The sequence below is a fragment of the Narcine bancroftii genome, chromosome 2 (genome assembly GCF_036971445.1).
Source record: "Narcine bancroftii isolate sNarBan1 chromosome 2, sNarBan1.hap1, whole genome shotgun sequence".
Lineage (NCBI taxonomy): Eukaryota > Metazoa > Chordata > Chondrichthyes > Torpediniformes > Narcinidae > Narcine > Narcine bancroftii.
Genome location: NC_091470.1, coordinates 160,022,492 through 160,040,162, shown reverse-complemented (window position 1 = coordinate 160,040,162; position 17,671 = coordinate 160,022,492). Strand labels below are relative to the sequence as shown.

Here is a 17,671-nt window from a genome sequence, read left to right as displayed (position 1 = left end):
ATCCCTTTCATAATCTTAAATACTTCTATCAAATCCCCTCTCAACCTTCTACGCTCCAAAGAATAAAGACCTAATCTGTCCAATCTCTCCCTATACTCTAGATGCTTAAACCCAGGTAACATTCTGGTAAACCTTCTCTGCACTCTCTCCACTCTGTTTATATCCTTCCTATAATTAGGTCAACCAGTTTACCTATCTCGGCTGCACCATTTCATCAGATGCAAGGATCGACAATGAGATAGACAACAGACTCGCCAAGGCAAATAGCGCCTTTGGAAGACTACACAAAAGAGTCTGGAAAAACAACCAACTGAAAAACCTCACAAAGATAAGCGTATACAGAGCCGTTGTCGTACCCACACTCCTGTTCGGCTCCGAATCATGGGTCCTCTACCGGCATCACCTACGGCTCCTAGAACGCTTCCACCAGCGTTGTCTCCGCTCCATCCTCAACATCCATTGGAGCGCTTTCATCCCTAACGTCGAAGTACTCGAGATGGCAGAGGTCGACAGCATCGAGTCCACGCTGCTGAAGATCCAGCTGCGCTGGGTGGGTCACGTCTCCAGAATGGAGGTCCATCGCCTTCCCAAGATCGTGTTATATGGCGAGCTCTCCACTGGCCACCGTGACAGAGGTGCACCAAAGAAAAGGTACAAGGACTGCCTAAAGAAATCTCTTGGTGCCTGCCACATTGACCACCGCCAGTGGGCTGATATCGCCTCAAACCGTGCATCTTGGCGCCTCACAGTTTGGCGGGCAGCAACCTCCTTTGAAGAAGACCGCAGAGCCCACCTCACTGACAAAAGGCAAAGGAGGAAAAACCCAACCCCAACCAACCAATTTTCCCCTGCAACCGCTGCAACCGTGTTTGCCTGTCCCGCATCGGACTTGTCAGCCACAAACGAGCCTGCAGCTGACGTGGACTTTTACCCCCTCCATAAATCTTCGTCCGCGAAGCCAAGCCAAAGAATTAGGCGACCAGAACTGCACATAGATTTATGAGGCGCTATTGACTGCTTAAAGTGGTGGGGGTGGGGGGTGGAGAGAAACACAGACCACTAGTAAGGGCATAAGCAATAGATGTGACCAGATTGTGCACTTTAGCTCTCTGTCTTGTCGCTCGTGGACAATAAGCGAGAAACAAGTGCCAAGTTCCATTGACCATTATGCATATAATGGGATAAAGCTAAAAAGAGGTCATTTATTTTATAATACTTATGCCAGTGCTTTGAAAGGCCAATTCAATTCATTCCACTCTGGCCACAACAAGAATTTATTTAAAAAAAAACATTTAGGTCAATTCCCTTTTGTTGGCTATTATTGAATCTGCATCCCTCACACTTTTCTACAGTGCTTTCTGCATCAGAGCAGCTTATTAATGTCTCTCCTGGCGGTATTTCATAAGATTTTTCATATCTATTGATTCCTTGTGGGCAGGCAATCTGAACATGTATCATATTGATGTGGGTCACTTAAAGGTTGGTGCTGATTGCCTGTTTGTTTTCAGAACTCTCCTATATCTCTTAGATTTGGAACTCTCTGGGTCAACATTTCCAAGGATCTGTTCCGGAGCCTCCATGTTGATGCAATCACAAAGAAGGCTTCCCAGCGGCAATGCTTTGTTGAGTGTCTGAGGAGGTTCGGTATGTCACCGAAGACTCTCAAACTTCTGCAGGTGTACCGTGGAGAGCATTCTGGCTGGTTGCATCACTGCCTGGTATGGAGGCACCAACTCTCAGGACAAGAATAAACCCCAGAGGGTTGTTAACTTGGCCTGCGACATCACAGGCATCAGACTTTACTCCATCAAGGACATCTAAAAGAGCAGCTCTATACTCAAAGACCCCCACCACCCAGGCCATGCCTTCTTCACTCAACCATCGGGGTGGGGAGGCATAGGAGCCTAAAGACGAGCACTCAGCAGCACAAGGACAGGTTCTTCGCTGCTGCCATCAGATTCCTGAATAATCAATGAACAAAAGACTGCCTCACTTTTCATACACAATTATTATTATTATTATAATATTGTAAGATGGCTATTATGAATGCTTGCTCTATGACGCTGCCACAAAACACTGAATTTCATGAAGTCCATGACAATAAATTCTGATTCTGATCAATGTTGAGCTAGTTCCCTTGATAAGTGATGAATAAAGGGGGCATCAAATCCTTTGAGATGGAGATGAGGAATGCTGATGCTTGGCTTGGATTAAAACTTGTATTCTTCATTTTTGAAGGAAAGTGAATTAAAAGTCCACATAGATATTTTGGACCACAAAAGGCCAATCATAAATCACAATTTAAAGGTTTTAAATTGTAACTTGGAAGAAAAAGAGGTACAAGTGGAGTTATGGGTAGACCCAAGATCCTTTGGCCCATGATGTTGTGCTGACCTCTGTAAACAGTACAATCCTTCCCTACCTCACACCCATAACCCTTTTTCCTTCTTACATTCATGTGTCTGTCTTTTTGAATGTCCCTATTGTAACAGCCTCCACCCCCATCCCTGGCAATTCATTCCATGCACCCACCACTCTCTGGGTTAATTTTTTTTAAAAGTACCTCTGGGGGAGGGGGAGACACGGTTAGTGTAACGCTGTTACATCACCAGCAATTGGGACTGGGGTTCAAATCCGGTGCTATCTGTTTGTATGTTCTCCCTGTGTCTGCATGTGTTTTCCCCAGGTGCTCTGGTTTCCACCAACCCTTCAAAAATGTACGGGGGTTGTAGGTCAATTGGATGTAATTGTGTGGCATGAACTTGTGGGCCAAAATGGCCTGTTACCATTCTGTACGTCTAAATTTTTTTTTAAATTAAAAATCTCCCCTAAATTTTTACCATTTACCTGAACAGATGTCACCTGGATTTTGCTATTGGATTTTACCCAGGTAAAAAGGTGCTGGCTGCCACCATATCTCAGCCTCTCATAATCTTGTATACCTCTATTTAGTCACCTTTCATCCTTCGTTTCTCCAAAGAGAAAATCCTGAGTTCTGTTTTCCAATCCAGACAACATCCTGGTAAATCTCCTCTGCATCTTCTCTAAACTATATAATTTAGTGGTCTATATAGTTCAGTGGTCCTCAACCTTTTTCTTTCCACTTGCGTACCACTTTAAGTATTCCATATGCCATAGGGTGCTCTGTGATTAGTAAGGGATTGCTTAAGGTGGTATGTGGATGGAAAGAAAAAGTTTGAAAACCACTGCTTTAATCGTACCTAATTGACTCATCATGTGCATGGTTTCATAACTCCAAAGGAAATTGGCCAATGAAAACTTTTCTCAAGCAAAATATTTCAGTAACAACTGGGTTCAGAGCAGTGGTTCTGAACCTTCCCTTCCCACTCACACATGTTGCCACCCAGGAATTTGTAATTCTATACACTCTACTGACCCCTCATTGAAGACTGGTTCCTGAAATCCACAATCATCTCATTGGTTTTGTTAACATTGAATGCAACGTTTTTGGTTGTGTCACCACTCAACGAGCTGATTGATCTCCCTCCCGTACGCCTCCTCATTGCTGTCTGCGATTCTGCTGACAACCATGGTGTCATCGGAAAACTTGTGGATGGATCAAATCTTGCCCCTGCTCTTTGTCCAGGCACTTCTTTTGACAATGCTTCATACATGGGCTACGTACATGAAATATGTGAATTGGTGGTGTGACCATGTTGCTTCTTGTGAGCTGCTTGGATTTCTGCTCACATTCACAGTAGTAACATGACAAAAGGGTACTTTATTCCCAGCCTTTGAGCAAACCCAAAATGTATTTCCAACAGAATTTTGATCAATAGTTTCTGATGCAATCCTGCCATTCTGTATGGTTTTTCATCTCGAAACTGACAGGCTCACATTTCTCTTATCAGGGTTGACTGTTTGATGTTAAACTGCACATTTGTTCTGTTGACAGTGTTTCTTCGTGAGGAGGTTTCCAGGCTCCAGGAGGAGGTACAGTGGCTGAGGCAGATGAAGGAAATGCTGACAAAGGAATTGGAGGATTCAAATGCAGGCAAATCAGCAGAGATCCTGTCAGTGACTGAGCTGAAGGTGCAGCTTGCCCAGAAGGAGACCGAGCTTTCTCGAGCCAAAGAAGCCTTGCAGGGTGAGTTGACAGCTTTGCTTCGCAACGAAAGTGAGAGCAGTGAGCTCCAATGAAACTTGAGGCTCACTTCCCTCCACACGTTAACTCGAACAAAACTTGCCTGGTCCTTGTGATCTCCAACAGGGCGAGAGTGAAGAAGTACCATTAGTTTTCTTGAAGAGAGATGGATACCGTGGCACAGTTAATACACAAATATGCTGGAGAAACTCAGCAGGTCTCACAGCGTCCATTCTAGGCAAAGATAACATGACCTACATTTTGGGCCCGGGCTTTTCATCAAGGTTGAAGAAGGGCTCAGGCTAGAAACATTAGTTAATATCTTCGCCTGCTATGGACACTGCGGGACCTGCTAAGTTTCTCACCACTTTGTGCATATTCTACAATTGTAGCGTCTACAGCAGTGGTTCTCAACCTTTTTCTTTAACTCGCCTACCACTTTTAAGTAATCCCAATGCCATCAGTGCTCTGTGATTAGTAAGAGATTGCTTAAGGGGTATGTGAGTGGGAAGGGAAGGTTGAGAACCACTGCTCTAGACCCAATTGTTACTGAAATATTTTGCTTGAGAAAAATTGTCATTGGCCCATTTTCTTTGGAGATATGAAACCGTGCACATAACGAGTCAATTAGGTATGATTAAATCAGTTTTCTTTCCACCCACATACCACCTTAAGCAATCCTTTGCTAATCACAGAGCTTAAAGTGGGATGTGAGTGAGAAGAAAAAGGTTGAGAGCCACTGGTCTCCAGACTGTTGTTTCAATCATTTTGGCTGTTCAAAACAATGGAGAACAGTAAGCTTCAGCATCTGATGACCATTTTGGGAGGAGCAGGAGTAAGTTGAAGAATATCTGTAGCCTTGTATGGAAGGGTATGCCATGCTGTTATGACCAGGCTTCGTCCAAATAAATGTTGCAAAGACTCAAGACTTTGTTTTTGATGCCTGTCACACACATCACTCCCTGTCTGTGAACTCCATCTCTCTTCTCGGGCACGATCAGAAGCTGCCACATATTATTTGCAACCTTGAAAAGAAGCCCTGGGAACATGACTGAGACTTCTTATTTCTGCCTCTGTAACATAATCCTGTCCCTGCTTCAAGTTATCTGATGCTAAAGCCCTCATCGAAACCTGCGTAACCTTCAAACTTTGTTATTCCAATGTTACTGCTTTCTCACCGTAAAGCCCCGTAAATTTGAGATTTCAAAAGATTTATTCCCATGTTCTGTCATTGTGGCTTTACTTGCTGATCTATATTGTCTCCCAGTTAAGAACCGCCTTTATTTGAAAATAATTTTTGCTTTTTTTATTCTCCATTGTGTGTGTCTCTCTCTCTCTCTCTCTCCCTCTCTCTCTCTCTCTCTCTTTCTCTCTCCCCACCCCCCCCCCAAGCTTTTAGTCATCATCTTAATATCTCTTTACATTGTTTTATTTTGACAGTGTTCGTGAAGTTTCTTGATGATTTTATGCATTTTTATTGGTATCTAAACTAAATTTATTTAAATGCAAAACTGGTGTTTTGTATCAATTTGGATTTTAGTGCGAGCTTGTGCTATTTCAAGCTAATTTTAAAACAAGTGAACTTGCCTACTTTAGGACAACCTTGTACACAAGAGGAATGTATGTATGTAATTATCATACATCGGTATGTAATCGTCATTTGTGACTATCAAGAGCATTGCCCTCATCTGTGACAGGATTAGCAATTGTACAATTGATGAGTGGGGTTATTTGCCAGTTTTCTAATCGTTGTGCAGTGTTGGTATCCTGGTATTGACATCCTTGTTGTTGATGAGCACAATATTGAACAAAATGGAACTAAATTAAGTAGCAGCTGGTACAAAATCTGACAGTTCCTCAGCTTAACAAAATGATGTCCAGTGATTTTATAATCCAAAAGGTCGAGATTAATGTTGAAGTCTGAGCCACATTCGCAGATCTTGATTTAGTCTCCGAGGATGCTTGCTGGTGCCTTGGTGTGCACACTTCGCTTCCATGTTGACTGGTCCAACGTCATACCCAGGTTCAGTTGATGAGGTTCCTCCATGAGCTCATTTCCTGTGTCAGCACATTCAGGAAAGAGCAGAGAACTTTGGTGTTAAATTTTATTTTGTCGTATAAAGGGCACTTTGGGCGACAGAGCTGAATGCTCGTTTGCTAGCTTTGATTCTCGTAAGTTTCCTTACATAGAACTTGCTTTTTTTTTTCTCCATTCTGAAGTGTCTACCTTCCAGGAGTGGCCGTTCACACAAGGATCGACCAAAATTCTAAATATCTGTATCACCCTGCGACTTTAGACAGAGTGCCTGAGGTGCGGTATATACGTCCTATTCATTACCCCGTTATTCAAGAATCGCCTGCAGTTCAGTTTAGACTGCAGGCCATCGTGAAAATGTCTAAGGGTCGTGGAGGTAAAATTTCAGAATGGGAATTCCCATTTACAGAGACTGCATTCCGGAAAATAGGGAATAATTTCATGGAATGCCGCGGCTATGTTTTTAAAAAAAACATAACTACTTCAAGACTTTTTTCGTTCTCACTGTACAAGACAGCAAAAACTCAGTAGGATCCATGAGGGGGAAGGGGAGACAAAAGATCTCTTCATCTGGGAGTTTTCTTTTTCTAGTGATATCAGTTGCTCATGAGACAATCTTAAATTCTTTTGTGGAGCGTAAAAATAAATCCACAAGAATTTTAAAGCAGGGAAATCCAGTTTTGATGGGGTTTGTTGTTTCAAGGAGGTCTTCTTGGCACACAATTGGCCTGATCATGACCAATTTTCAAATTAAAAACTGTTCCTTTTTAAACCCACAAACTAATTTCTTGTTGAGCTGCGGCAAAAATGAACTGTTGAGCTCTAAACTTGAAGCTCTAGCCAAGGGTCATGGGAAAAAAATAGTTTTAAATAATGCCAAAATCAAGCAGTTCATATGATATCAAACGTTAGTAGAGTTCTGAGCAGTAAGCCAAGTTTAAGTCACAGACTTTGAAGTGACTTAACCCCAGACTAGAATCCTTCTGTCACCGGGCATTGAGGGGCTGAGACCAAGGGGAAGCCCCTCAAACGGCAGAGGAGAGATTAACGACGAGATGTCGCAGCGGTGACGATGGTGTAAATAGAAATGAATGTAACAAGGTGCAGTGATGGCAATGTATGGAGACAATACTAGGATGCAAAGAGACTGTAAATAATTTATTGTGAATAAAGTCTATTTTGGGGGGAAAAAAGGGACTTTTTATCACATATGACCTGAATTCAGGAAAGAGATCTGGCCTTGATTCATCGAATGCATGTATGAGCATTGGATTGCCTCATGTTCTGGCTTGACATTGTTCTTGTAACGAATGGTCTTTACAAGTAATGTAAGAGTGTATTGCTTGTAAAGAATGGTCTAAAACTGCAGGAGCCCACAGCACATTTAAGTACGGAAGAAACCAAGTAAACTTGACTGCTCCACAGGGAAAGGAGGCCCATAAATCTTGAGCAGAGTATGAAGTGGTCCAAAGCCATAGAAGGTTGAGAATGGCTGGTCTAAAGTTCAAACCCATCTGTTTAGGAGGCTGACCCCTTGGACCTCCTGCACCAAATCAGATGCAGTTGCAGAGGCAGGTGTGTTTAAAATTCTGTTTTCCCCCACCCCGCACTGTGGTTCCCATTTGTTTGGATGTGTTTTTTTTTTCTAACCTGCAGGAAAGCCATCAATGAAGAAAATTGGTTTGCTTCTTCTAAACTTGGAAATCCTCACGTAGCCATGAATGAATGAATTTGTTTTCATTTGTGCAATATAGATTGTAGGTTATTGCATTATGTGATTAAAGACCCTGAATCATTTCTCTCTTTGATTTCTTCTAACTGTTGTGCCGTTAACGATTGACAAACTGAAGATGATACTCGATACATTTCTGACAGTTTATCCGTAGGGGAACGAGGAGTTAAATTTAAATTAAATTTAGACATTCAGTACGACTACCCAATTTACACCCAATTCATCTACAACCCCATGTACGTTTTGAATGGTGGGAAGAAACCGGGGAGAATGTCCTTTCAGACAGTGTGGGATTCGAACCCTGTGCCCGATCACTGGCGCCTTAAAGGTGTTGTGGTACGCCCGTTGTATTTTTCATTTTATCTCTCAATGCAAAAGAAGGGCATTTGTCTTGATCCAGCAAGTCCTCGTGCGTGGATGCATATCAGTTCCATTCCTCCACTGTTTCCTGGTAACTTGTACTGTCTCTCACGCCCATCATCTCCAACACAATTCCCCACCTGTACTGACGGTCATCATTTAACCACCAGCCAATATGCCTTTGGGGTACGTGGGTCACAAGGAAAATGTGCAAAGTCTGTGGACAGCACTGAGAATCAAACCCACTTCACTGGACTTGTGAGGCGGCAGGACAACACGGTGCGGTTAGTACAATGCGATTGCAACACCGGCGACCCAGGGACTACTGCAGCGCTGTCTGCAGAGAGTTTCTCTCTGTGACCTGCGTGGTTTTTTCCTGGGTGCTCTCAATCTCCTCCCGCTCTCCAAAAACATACGGGTTTGTGGTCGGCTAATTGGGCGGCACTGTTTTCAATAGCTGGAATTAGCTTCTACTGCACTGCAAATAAATAAATAACTTTACATGCTGCACTCACTTTACAGCAGGGGTCATCATACTGAAAGCAATCATCACCAGCCTTACAAATTGCTATCTTTTTAAACTCCCTTGACTAAATTGTTACTTGTCATCAGTTCTCACATCCTTGCATGAATAGAATATAAGATTGTTAGACAGTTAGTAATCATTTAAATAGGGATGGGAGAATGTTTATCCAGAGAATGTAGAACAGACAACAGTGCTCACTGCCTCACAATAGCGGTTCAGTCCTGACGTTGGGCATTATCTGCCTGAAGTTTACACGTTTCTCTTGCGACCATGTGAATTTTCTCCAGCTTGCCCACGTTCTCAAAGATATGCAGGTGGTAAGTTCATTGCCTCAAGTCTGTAGATGAGCGGAGAATCCAATGAGGATGTGGGGCGAATATAAGAACACAATTAGTTAATCTAGGAGTGATATAAATGAGTGATTGATTGGTGGATACTCCTCTAACACAATCAGGGCAGATCCAAGCCAATTGGTCCCTTCAAACCTGTCCCATCATTCACTAGAATCAGTTGTGATCTACCCGGCTGTTAACTCCTTCCCTCTGTCAGTTAGCCATACCCCTCAAACACCGAGGTTTCAAACATTTATCTACCACTATTTTAAATACTGCTGATGAACTGCTGTCTGTGAGAAGAAGCTGTCATCAAAGGGATATTTGAAGTGATAGTATTAACAGTGAAGCTGGATAAGCAGGTGAGGGAGAAAGGAATAGAAAGGTGCGTTGAAAGGATAAGGAAGATAAAAAGCAGGCACCAGTGGAGCACAGGTGTGGATCTATTGGTGGAATGGGTTCCTGTGCTCTAAATACTTCAATTCCTTAAATTCATTTTTTTAATTTAAAAAACAATTTTAAACATGCAGTGGGTTTCAGTTTCTTTTTTTACAATAAAATATCAATACTATCTTTACATAAACTTCTCCAATCTTCCTGATCAATTGCTATTCCCAAATGTTTTTCCTACTTTAATCTAGACTTGTGCAAATCTAACTTAGGCATTTTATTCTTTAATAACGAATACAATTCACATACAAATTTTGACTGCCTGGCAACTTTAAAGCATGTCCAAAATTATCCAATAATAAAGCTGTAACTTGATAATAACAAAAAAAGGAACTTTGTGGTATTTCATATATTTCTTTCATTCTTTGAAAAGAAATAAAATGACCAGTTTTGTACCAATCTGGATTCTTTCCATATTTTCAAAAATTGATTATTAAGAGTAAAAGGAAAAAGTTTATTCTAATACAAAGGTATCTTAACCGAAAATTTCCCCTATGTACCAGTTTTCTCATTTATCATGCTCCATAATTCAATTAAATGTCTCAAAATAGGTAAATTATAAATAAATAGTAATGTAGAATTCCATTTATAAATAAATTGCTCCATCTTCTTCTCTCCAATTTTAGTTAACTCAATATTAGCCCATACCAATGAATTTTCCAAGTCAAACATTCTATTAATAAATTTAATTTGTGCCGCCTTATAATAATTTTGAAAATTTGGTAATTGCAAACCTCCCTGATCATACTTCCAAGTTAATTTTTGTAAATATACCCTAGTCATTTTATCTTTCCACAAAAACTTCCTAATAATCAAATTCAAATTTTTGAGGAACTTTACAAGGAATATTGTTGTCTTGGAAAAATATTCATCTTGATACAATTAGCGCTACCTATTAATGTTATAGGCAAATCTTTCCATCTATTTAAGTCATTTTTTAATTTTATGAAATAAAGATAAATAATTCAAATCATATAAATGATCTAAATTCTTATCCAATCTAAAATCTAAATATTTAATTTGATCTGTCCATTTAAATTGGGCTATCTTCTTATAATCAGTATAATTCGCTTCAGTCTGTGACAAAATTTCATTTTATAACCTGATATTGCACCATATTGTTTCAATCTTTCATATAACTATTTTAAATAATTTTGGAATTCCGTTAAATAAATCAAAACATCAGCAAATAAATTGATCTTGTACTCCTCAGATTTCACTTTAATACCTTTTGATCTATGTTGTCTTATCAATTGAGATAAGACAACATAGCTAATAATTGAGCTAATGCCAAACAATGCTGGAGACAAAGGGCAACCTTGTCGAGTAGACCTGTATAATAAAAAAGACTATGATATTTGGCCATTCATCACCATTCTGGCAGAAGGGTTTCTGTATAAAGATTCAATCGTGATGTTGCTTCCTCTAGAATTAGATGGAGGTAAGTCTGGGGATATTCACCATCTCATCAAGTTTGAATGATGGGCCCTCAGGCAAGTACTGGAGTGTAGGTACTAGCATTTTTCAGGGAAGAACAGGGGGCAGACTTTCTGTTGGCTTTTTCAACCATTCTCTGATAAAGGCATGAAATTCGGCACATAAAGATTGCAAGTTCTGGGCTGGTGAGCACGGTTAATGTTAGTAACCACCGGTTGGAGGTGTATGGACAGTGCAGCATTTAGTTTCAAATCCACCGCTGTCTCTAAGGTGTTTGTATGCTCTCCCCATGACCACGTGGATTTCCTTCTGGTGTTCTAGTTTCCTCCCACGTTCCAAATGTGTACGGGGTAGCGGGTTATTGGACACATCGGTATAATTGGGCTGCATCTAAATTTTTTTAAATAAAGAGATTTGAAATTGAATTAACTCCAGTAACCTAGCAACTATAGGATGATTCAAATACTCTATATTTCAATAATTTTCACCAACTTGCTCACATCATCCAGTCAACAATAGGTTTTGACTAATATCAGCAAAACCTCAAATCACATTCACTCCCACTCACCTCTCCTCCCCCATTGAAATTGCTTATCAGGAGAAAAATTTGAGCTTGAACGTCAATTCACTGAGCCAATTTCTTGGACCTCATTCAGGAAGTGACAACCCCACTAGAGGTAGTTAGGGCCTTTTGATGTCGTACAGCTGTACTTCCAAGAGACAAGGGCGCTCTTTCCTCTCCCCCTTACCTACCACCCCATCAAACTTTGCATCCAACATGTTATTCAACGAGATCCCCCTCCTTCCCTTAGTGAATTCTCTTTCCCTGACTCCCTTGTCTACTCCTCCCTTCCCACCCTTGGTGCCCATCCCCGTGACTTGCACTTTCACGTCCTCTCTCACCACCATTTGGAGCCCAAACAGTCCTTCCAAGCAAAGCGGCACTTTTCTTATGAACATGCAGGGGTCATTTACTGCATCCATTGCTCCTGACGTGGCCTCGTTGAGCACCTTCACTCTGTACGCTCCAACAGCGAGGACCTCCCATTGGGAATCCACACACACACACCATTGCCCCACTGACGTGACTGCCAATGGCCACCGCTTGCTCTGCCAAATTGAGGCCATCTGCAAATGGGAGGAACAGCACCATCTAAGCTGTCTCAAACCATCAATATTGACCTCTAGTTTCTGGTAACCCCCTCCCCTTGTCTCTATCTTTCCCTCACCTCCTTGTGTCTTTCTTCCTCCAACTCCCTACCCTCCTTCTCCTATCAGAAGTCTATCCTTGGTGTTCTGCCCTCTTACCCTGTCATTTCTCAGCTTTTTTTTTCTCTTCTACCTTCCGACTTATTTTCTATTAACCTATGCCCCCTCCCCTTCACTTTTTTAAAAATTCTGATGTCTGCCTGGTTTTCAACATTCCCGACAAAGGGCTCAGAGCTGAATTGTTGATTGCCTTTTGCTACCTATGGATGCTGCCTGCGAGACCTGCTGAGTTTCTCAGGCAGTAGAACACAACATCAGCAGCTTTTGTTGCTGAACTACAGAGACTGCTGAGGAGGGTGACCTATGAAGCACTAAGTAGGGATATAGGACAAGGTGGATCGACTTTGAATGTTTTTAACTAGATGAAAAAGTAGTTTTGAAAGAATTTAAAAGGTACTCTGTAAATCTAGATTGAGAATATCAATATAAACTGGTTGAAACCACATTAGTAGCAACAGTGGATCTGGAGAAGATAGCACAGAAATTACTGAAATAAAAGCAGAAAATGTTGGAGATATTCAGTTGGTTACACAATGTTGATGATGGGCAAGCAATTTGTGGATTTAGTACGAGGCGTAACATCTGAAGGGCTGTTTTCCAGCACACGAAATAAGGGGCCTTTTTTCTTCAGATAGTTACTTACGGAGAGGAGTCACGTGATGGAGTAGTGGGCGGACGGTGAACTCCAGCCCTCTCCAGAAAAGTCGGGAAAAACAAAGGAAAACACAAAGGCACAGAAATAAAAGTTACAGAAAAGTGAGTATAAAGGTGGAAAGAAGATGGCGACAAAAAAAGAAAAATCGAAAGCAACGGTAAGAAGAGAGGAAGAGAAGACAAAGGAGGAAAAAGGTGAAGGCCTTACCTGTCCGAAGAGGCCCGCTGCGGAGAGAGAAACCCGTTCCCTCAGGTCGGTAAATAATGGACTACAAAAATGGCTCGCAGAGCCGAGTAAAAGTGCGCAACCGCGCATGAAAAAAAACACACCGACGGGAGGGGGGACCAGCTGGGGAGTCGATCTCCACAGCCGGCAACGACAGCTGCAGAACACCTGCAGCAAGAAGAGACCACAGAAGACAATAGAAACAAGAAAGAAGAGGAGGAAAGGGCACCAAAGAAACAACAGATGGTCAACCCAGAGGAAGAAGAAGAGGAAGAGTACAGGGAAATAGAAGAAGAAAAGAAAGGCAAGGTAAAGGATATACTTGCTCTTATTAAAGGATACATGGAGTCATTTAAAGAATGGCAAACACAGGAATTTAAGGATTTAAGAAAAAGAATAAACAACACAGAAGAGAAAATAAATAAAATGGAGATGTCCTTAACAGAAATGGGAAAGAAAATGGACAAGATAGAAGAGCGGGCAGTAGCAGCAGAAATGGAGGTAGAAGACTTAAAAAAGAAATTGGAGAAATCTAATAAAAAAACTAAAGAGACACAAGAACTACTAGCTCAAAAAATAGATACAATGGAAAACCATAACAGAAGAAATAACATAAAGATAGTGGGCCTTAAGGAAGATGAAGAAGGCAAGAATATGAGGGAGTTTATAAAAGAGTGGATCCCTAAGACCCTAGGATGTCCAGAACTACAGCAAGAAATGGAAATAGAAAGGGCACATAGAGTATTGGCCTCTAAACCACAACCACAACAAAAACCAAGATCTATTGTAGTAAAATTCCTAAGATATACTACAAGAGAAAAGGTACTGGAGAAGACAATGGAAAAAGTAAGAGAGGGCAACAAACCACTGGAGTATAAAGGGCAAAAAATCTTCATTTATCCAGATATAAGTTTTGAACTCCTAAAGAAGAGAAAAGAGTTCAATACAGCAAAGGCGATTTTATGGAAGAAAGGGTATAAATTTATACTAAAGCATCCAGCGGTATTGAAAATATTTATTCCAGGACAACAAAACAGACTATTCTCGGATCCAGAAGAAGCACGAAAATTTGCAGAACAATTACAAAAATAGACTGAGGGAGGAAGATGGGTAATGAGAGTTAAAATGATCACGATTGATATGTATGTGGGTAAAGACAAAAATAGACTGAGGGATGAAGACGGGTAATGAGAGTAAAAATGATCACGATTGATATGTATGCGGGTAAAGAGGTATAAGAGTGAATAGAGACAATGAGCATACATGAATGTACTTAGAGGAAAATATAGATAGTATAGACAAGAATTAATAAGGGAAGGTAATGGAATAGAGAGAATAAGGAGGGAATTAAAAGAGTGACCTTTCTGACATATGAAAAGTGAAATCTTTTCTGGGGGAGGCGGGGAGGGGGGAAATAGCGGTCACTGCAAAATCAGTTGACGCTTGCGAGTGGATTCGCAAATCCAAATGGAGAGGGGAGATGTGGTTGTCCGACAAGGGATAAAGGACAACTCAGGAGGTGAAGGGGAGATTGGGGATAAATAAGATAGAAATAGGAGAATAAGGAAAATGTTGGATGTTGTAGGAATGTTGTCTTATAAAGAGTTGAAAATAAGAAAACAGAAATGGAAAAGGTGGAAAGGTAATGATGGAAAAACGGAAAGAGAAGATAAACAAAATATAAAAGGGCTACGCTGAACTATATGACTTTAAATATTAATGGAATACATAACCAAATTAAAAGGAAGAAACTACTAAATTTAAATGAATAAATGTATTCCATTAGAAAAAATAACATATAGGTTAAGAAATAATATTGAAATATTCGAACAAGTATAGGAGCCTTACATTAAATACAATAGCGAAAACCTACCGGGGACAAACATTACCTAAGTTGATGGAAGGAGAAGGAAAGAAAAGAATGGACTCAGTAGAATTTCTGGTGTAATTTTGTTGAATGACAACATTGTCTGACTGGCTTAATGCAACCTAGATTGTATACCTAAAATGGATGAGAGGGGGGGGTGGGGGGGTGGTTTGGGAGGAAAGGGGGGGGGAGAAAAAGTCACTGTATATGTGTGAAAAAGAAATAGTGTATATCATGGCTAATGTGATTTATGGTGTGAAAAATAAAAAAATTTAAAAAAAGACGGGCAAATAAATTGCCATTTAACTTTCAAAGAGGATTTGAAAGATTTGTGTGGATGTAAACTGGAATTTTATTTGCAAAATTGTGTCATTATAGATGTTTTCCTATATTTTGAATTATACACTGCCAAATTAAAAAAAAAAGATAGTTACTTACCAGTTTGCTCCATAAATAGCTAGGAAACTGAGGCTTGCTTGACATGTCCCATTCATCTGTAGCCCTTTGTCTGATGTGGGAAGACTGTGGTTCAGGCTCTTGAATTTTGAATTATTTTCTCTGGGTCGGTAACTTATTCCCTCTCCAAAGAACTTATGGACTCTTTCTGAACTTTGACGTCGAAGAATTCAGAATCCCAACCACTAACTTTTTAACCTCTCTCTTTTCATTTCCTTTTGTAGTTATTAGTTTATTTGTCAACGTGATCTTGCTGCAATAATCCTAGAGTTGCAATATTTCCACTGTGGTGGGGGGCTATTGTTCGCACTGATCTGATGCAACGACTTAAACAGGGTAAATATTCAGCAAAACAGGAGCACCAAACCCAAGCAGCAGTTGAAAATAAAGCTTTGCATACAAATCTGTGAGAGATCAATGATGGAACTCATGAGGTAAGAGTAATGGAAGCCATTCATTGTACCAATCACCCTGCAGAATATTTGCATAGATCGATCAGACAAGAGAATAAGAAACTGCATTTAATCTAACCACACAAAGAGATTAAATAGTTGTGATTGCAAAACTTGTGATGAGGGGCTGAAACCTTAAGTTTTACATTTTAAAATTTAGACATCAGCTCTTTAGAGAGGCCATTTCGGCCCATGGGTCCATGCCGCGCAATTTACATCAAATTAACCTGCAATCCCGCCAAGTTTCACAGAGTCGCCAGGGAAAACCCATACAGACACGAGGGTGGGGGGGGGTGGTTGAATGGGAGAGACATACAAACTCCTGACAGACAGCTTGGGATTCAAACTGGCGCTATAAAGGTGTTGCGCTAGCCGCCACACCAACCTTGCCGCCCCTATGAAACCACCGGGGTGCTGATGCTGTGATTGTAGTAAAAACACACATAGTAATTGCTGGAGGAACTTGGCCAGTCTAGCAGCATCTATAGGAGATTAAAATGTCTTATCGACATTTTGGGCTGAGCCCTTTTTCAAGGTATAAGCAGAAAGCAGGCAGGCGCCTCGATAAAGATTGGGAGAGAAAGGGAGGGGGAGGAGTCCAGACCAACAAATAAAATTGGATATGATAAGAGGAAAGGGGAGAGAGAATTTGAGAGGTGAGACTGGCTGAGATCATCCAGCATTTTCTCTGCTTTTACTCATAAGAAAGCAAGTTACAAGGAATATTAATCTTGAGGCCATCTGCAAATGGGAGGAACAGCACCATCTAAGCTGTCTCAAACCATCAATATTGACCTCCAGTTTCTGGTAACCCCCTCCCCTTGTCTCTGTCTTTCCCTCACCTCCTTGTGTCTTTCTTCTTCCAACTCCCTACCCTCCTTCTCCTATCATTATTTACTTGCATTCCTCTTTGCTTCTAATTTTCTGCTGCCATGATCCTTTCAAGTCAACAACAGACCCTCCACCTTCCTACATCAGACCTGGCTGCTAGATCCCAGTCTGTTGTATTCTTTTAATTAATGTAACCAAAAGTTTCATTCTTTCCTTGCGCTGTTTCAAGGTTCCTCTCATTAGTCATTCTGCTCGTCCAACTATTTGCCAACTTGTGTCTAAGCAACAAAATTTGAACGCCTCTGGTTAATATTGTTCTTCAGAATTCAAATTATGCATTGCAACGAAAGACATTCGATCTGGTGCATAAATTCATTCATGCAGTGACCTCCACCTGGGGGGAAAAAGAAGAGCCATGCATTTTAAAATTAGTTGCATTCAGTCTACAGCAACTCTCCACATATTCCTTAATGCTCTTCCAAAATTCAAGGCCTTACTTCTCATCTGGGCTTTTGTTTGTCCCAGCAACTTTTTTCCAGTGTAAATCTTTCATCTCCACCCCCCCCCCCCCCCCCCCCCACACCACCGCAAGTTACTGCCATATAAATAGTTCAACTGTAATTAGATTTTTAACCTCTTTGGTCCGAAATAAAGGATGTTAATCACTCAGAGAATGTTCATCTTTTAGTTCACCTGTTTCCCCAAACAATGCTTTTTAAAGGACTACTACTCCATGCTTCGAACTGTCACCTTGTGGCATAGTTTTACCTGCGTTCTTGGACTACTTTGCCAGTGAAGGTCATGTTCGCTCTCAGCCACTAAGCTGGGTCACCCCAGACAGTTGCCAATCTCTGCCACATCCCGTTGCTGCATAAGTGAAGTCACCCAGATTCTTCACGAGGACTGGTGGCTGAACAACTTTTCTTTCAGCCCTCAGCA

The 17,671-nt window shown here is 41.1% G+C and overlaps 1 protein-coding gene across 15 annotated transcripts in view; it reads left to right on the top strand.

Moving 5' to 3' along the window:
• LOC138754543 (kazrin-like) overlaps nt 1-17,671 on the top strand; it is a 539,176-nt gene that overhangs the window by 381,150 nt on the left and 140,355 nt on the right. For all 15 annotated transcript variants that reach the window (XM_069918950.1, XM_069918949.1, XM_069918946.1 and 12 more), the window contains one exon: nt 3,917-4,108. In XM_069918950.1, the coding sequence (XP_069775051.1) occupies nt 3,917-4,108 (192 nt within the window). The remainder of the gene's footprint in view (nt 1-3,916; nt 4,109-17,671) is intronic.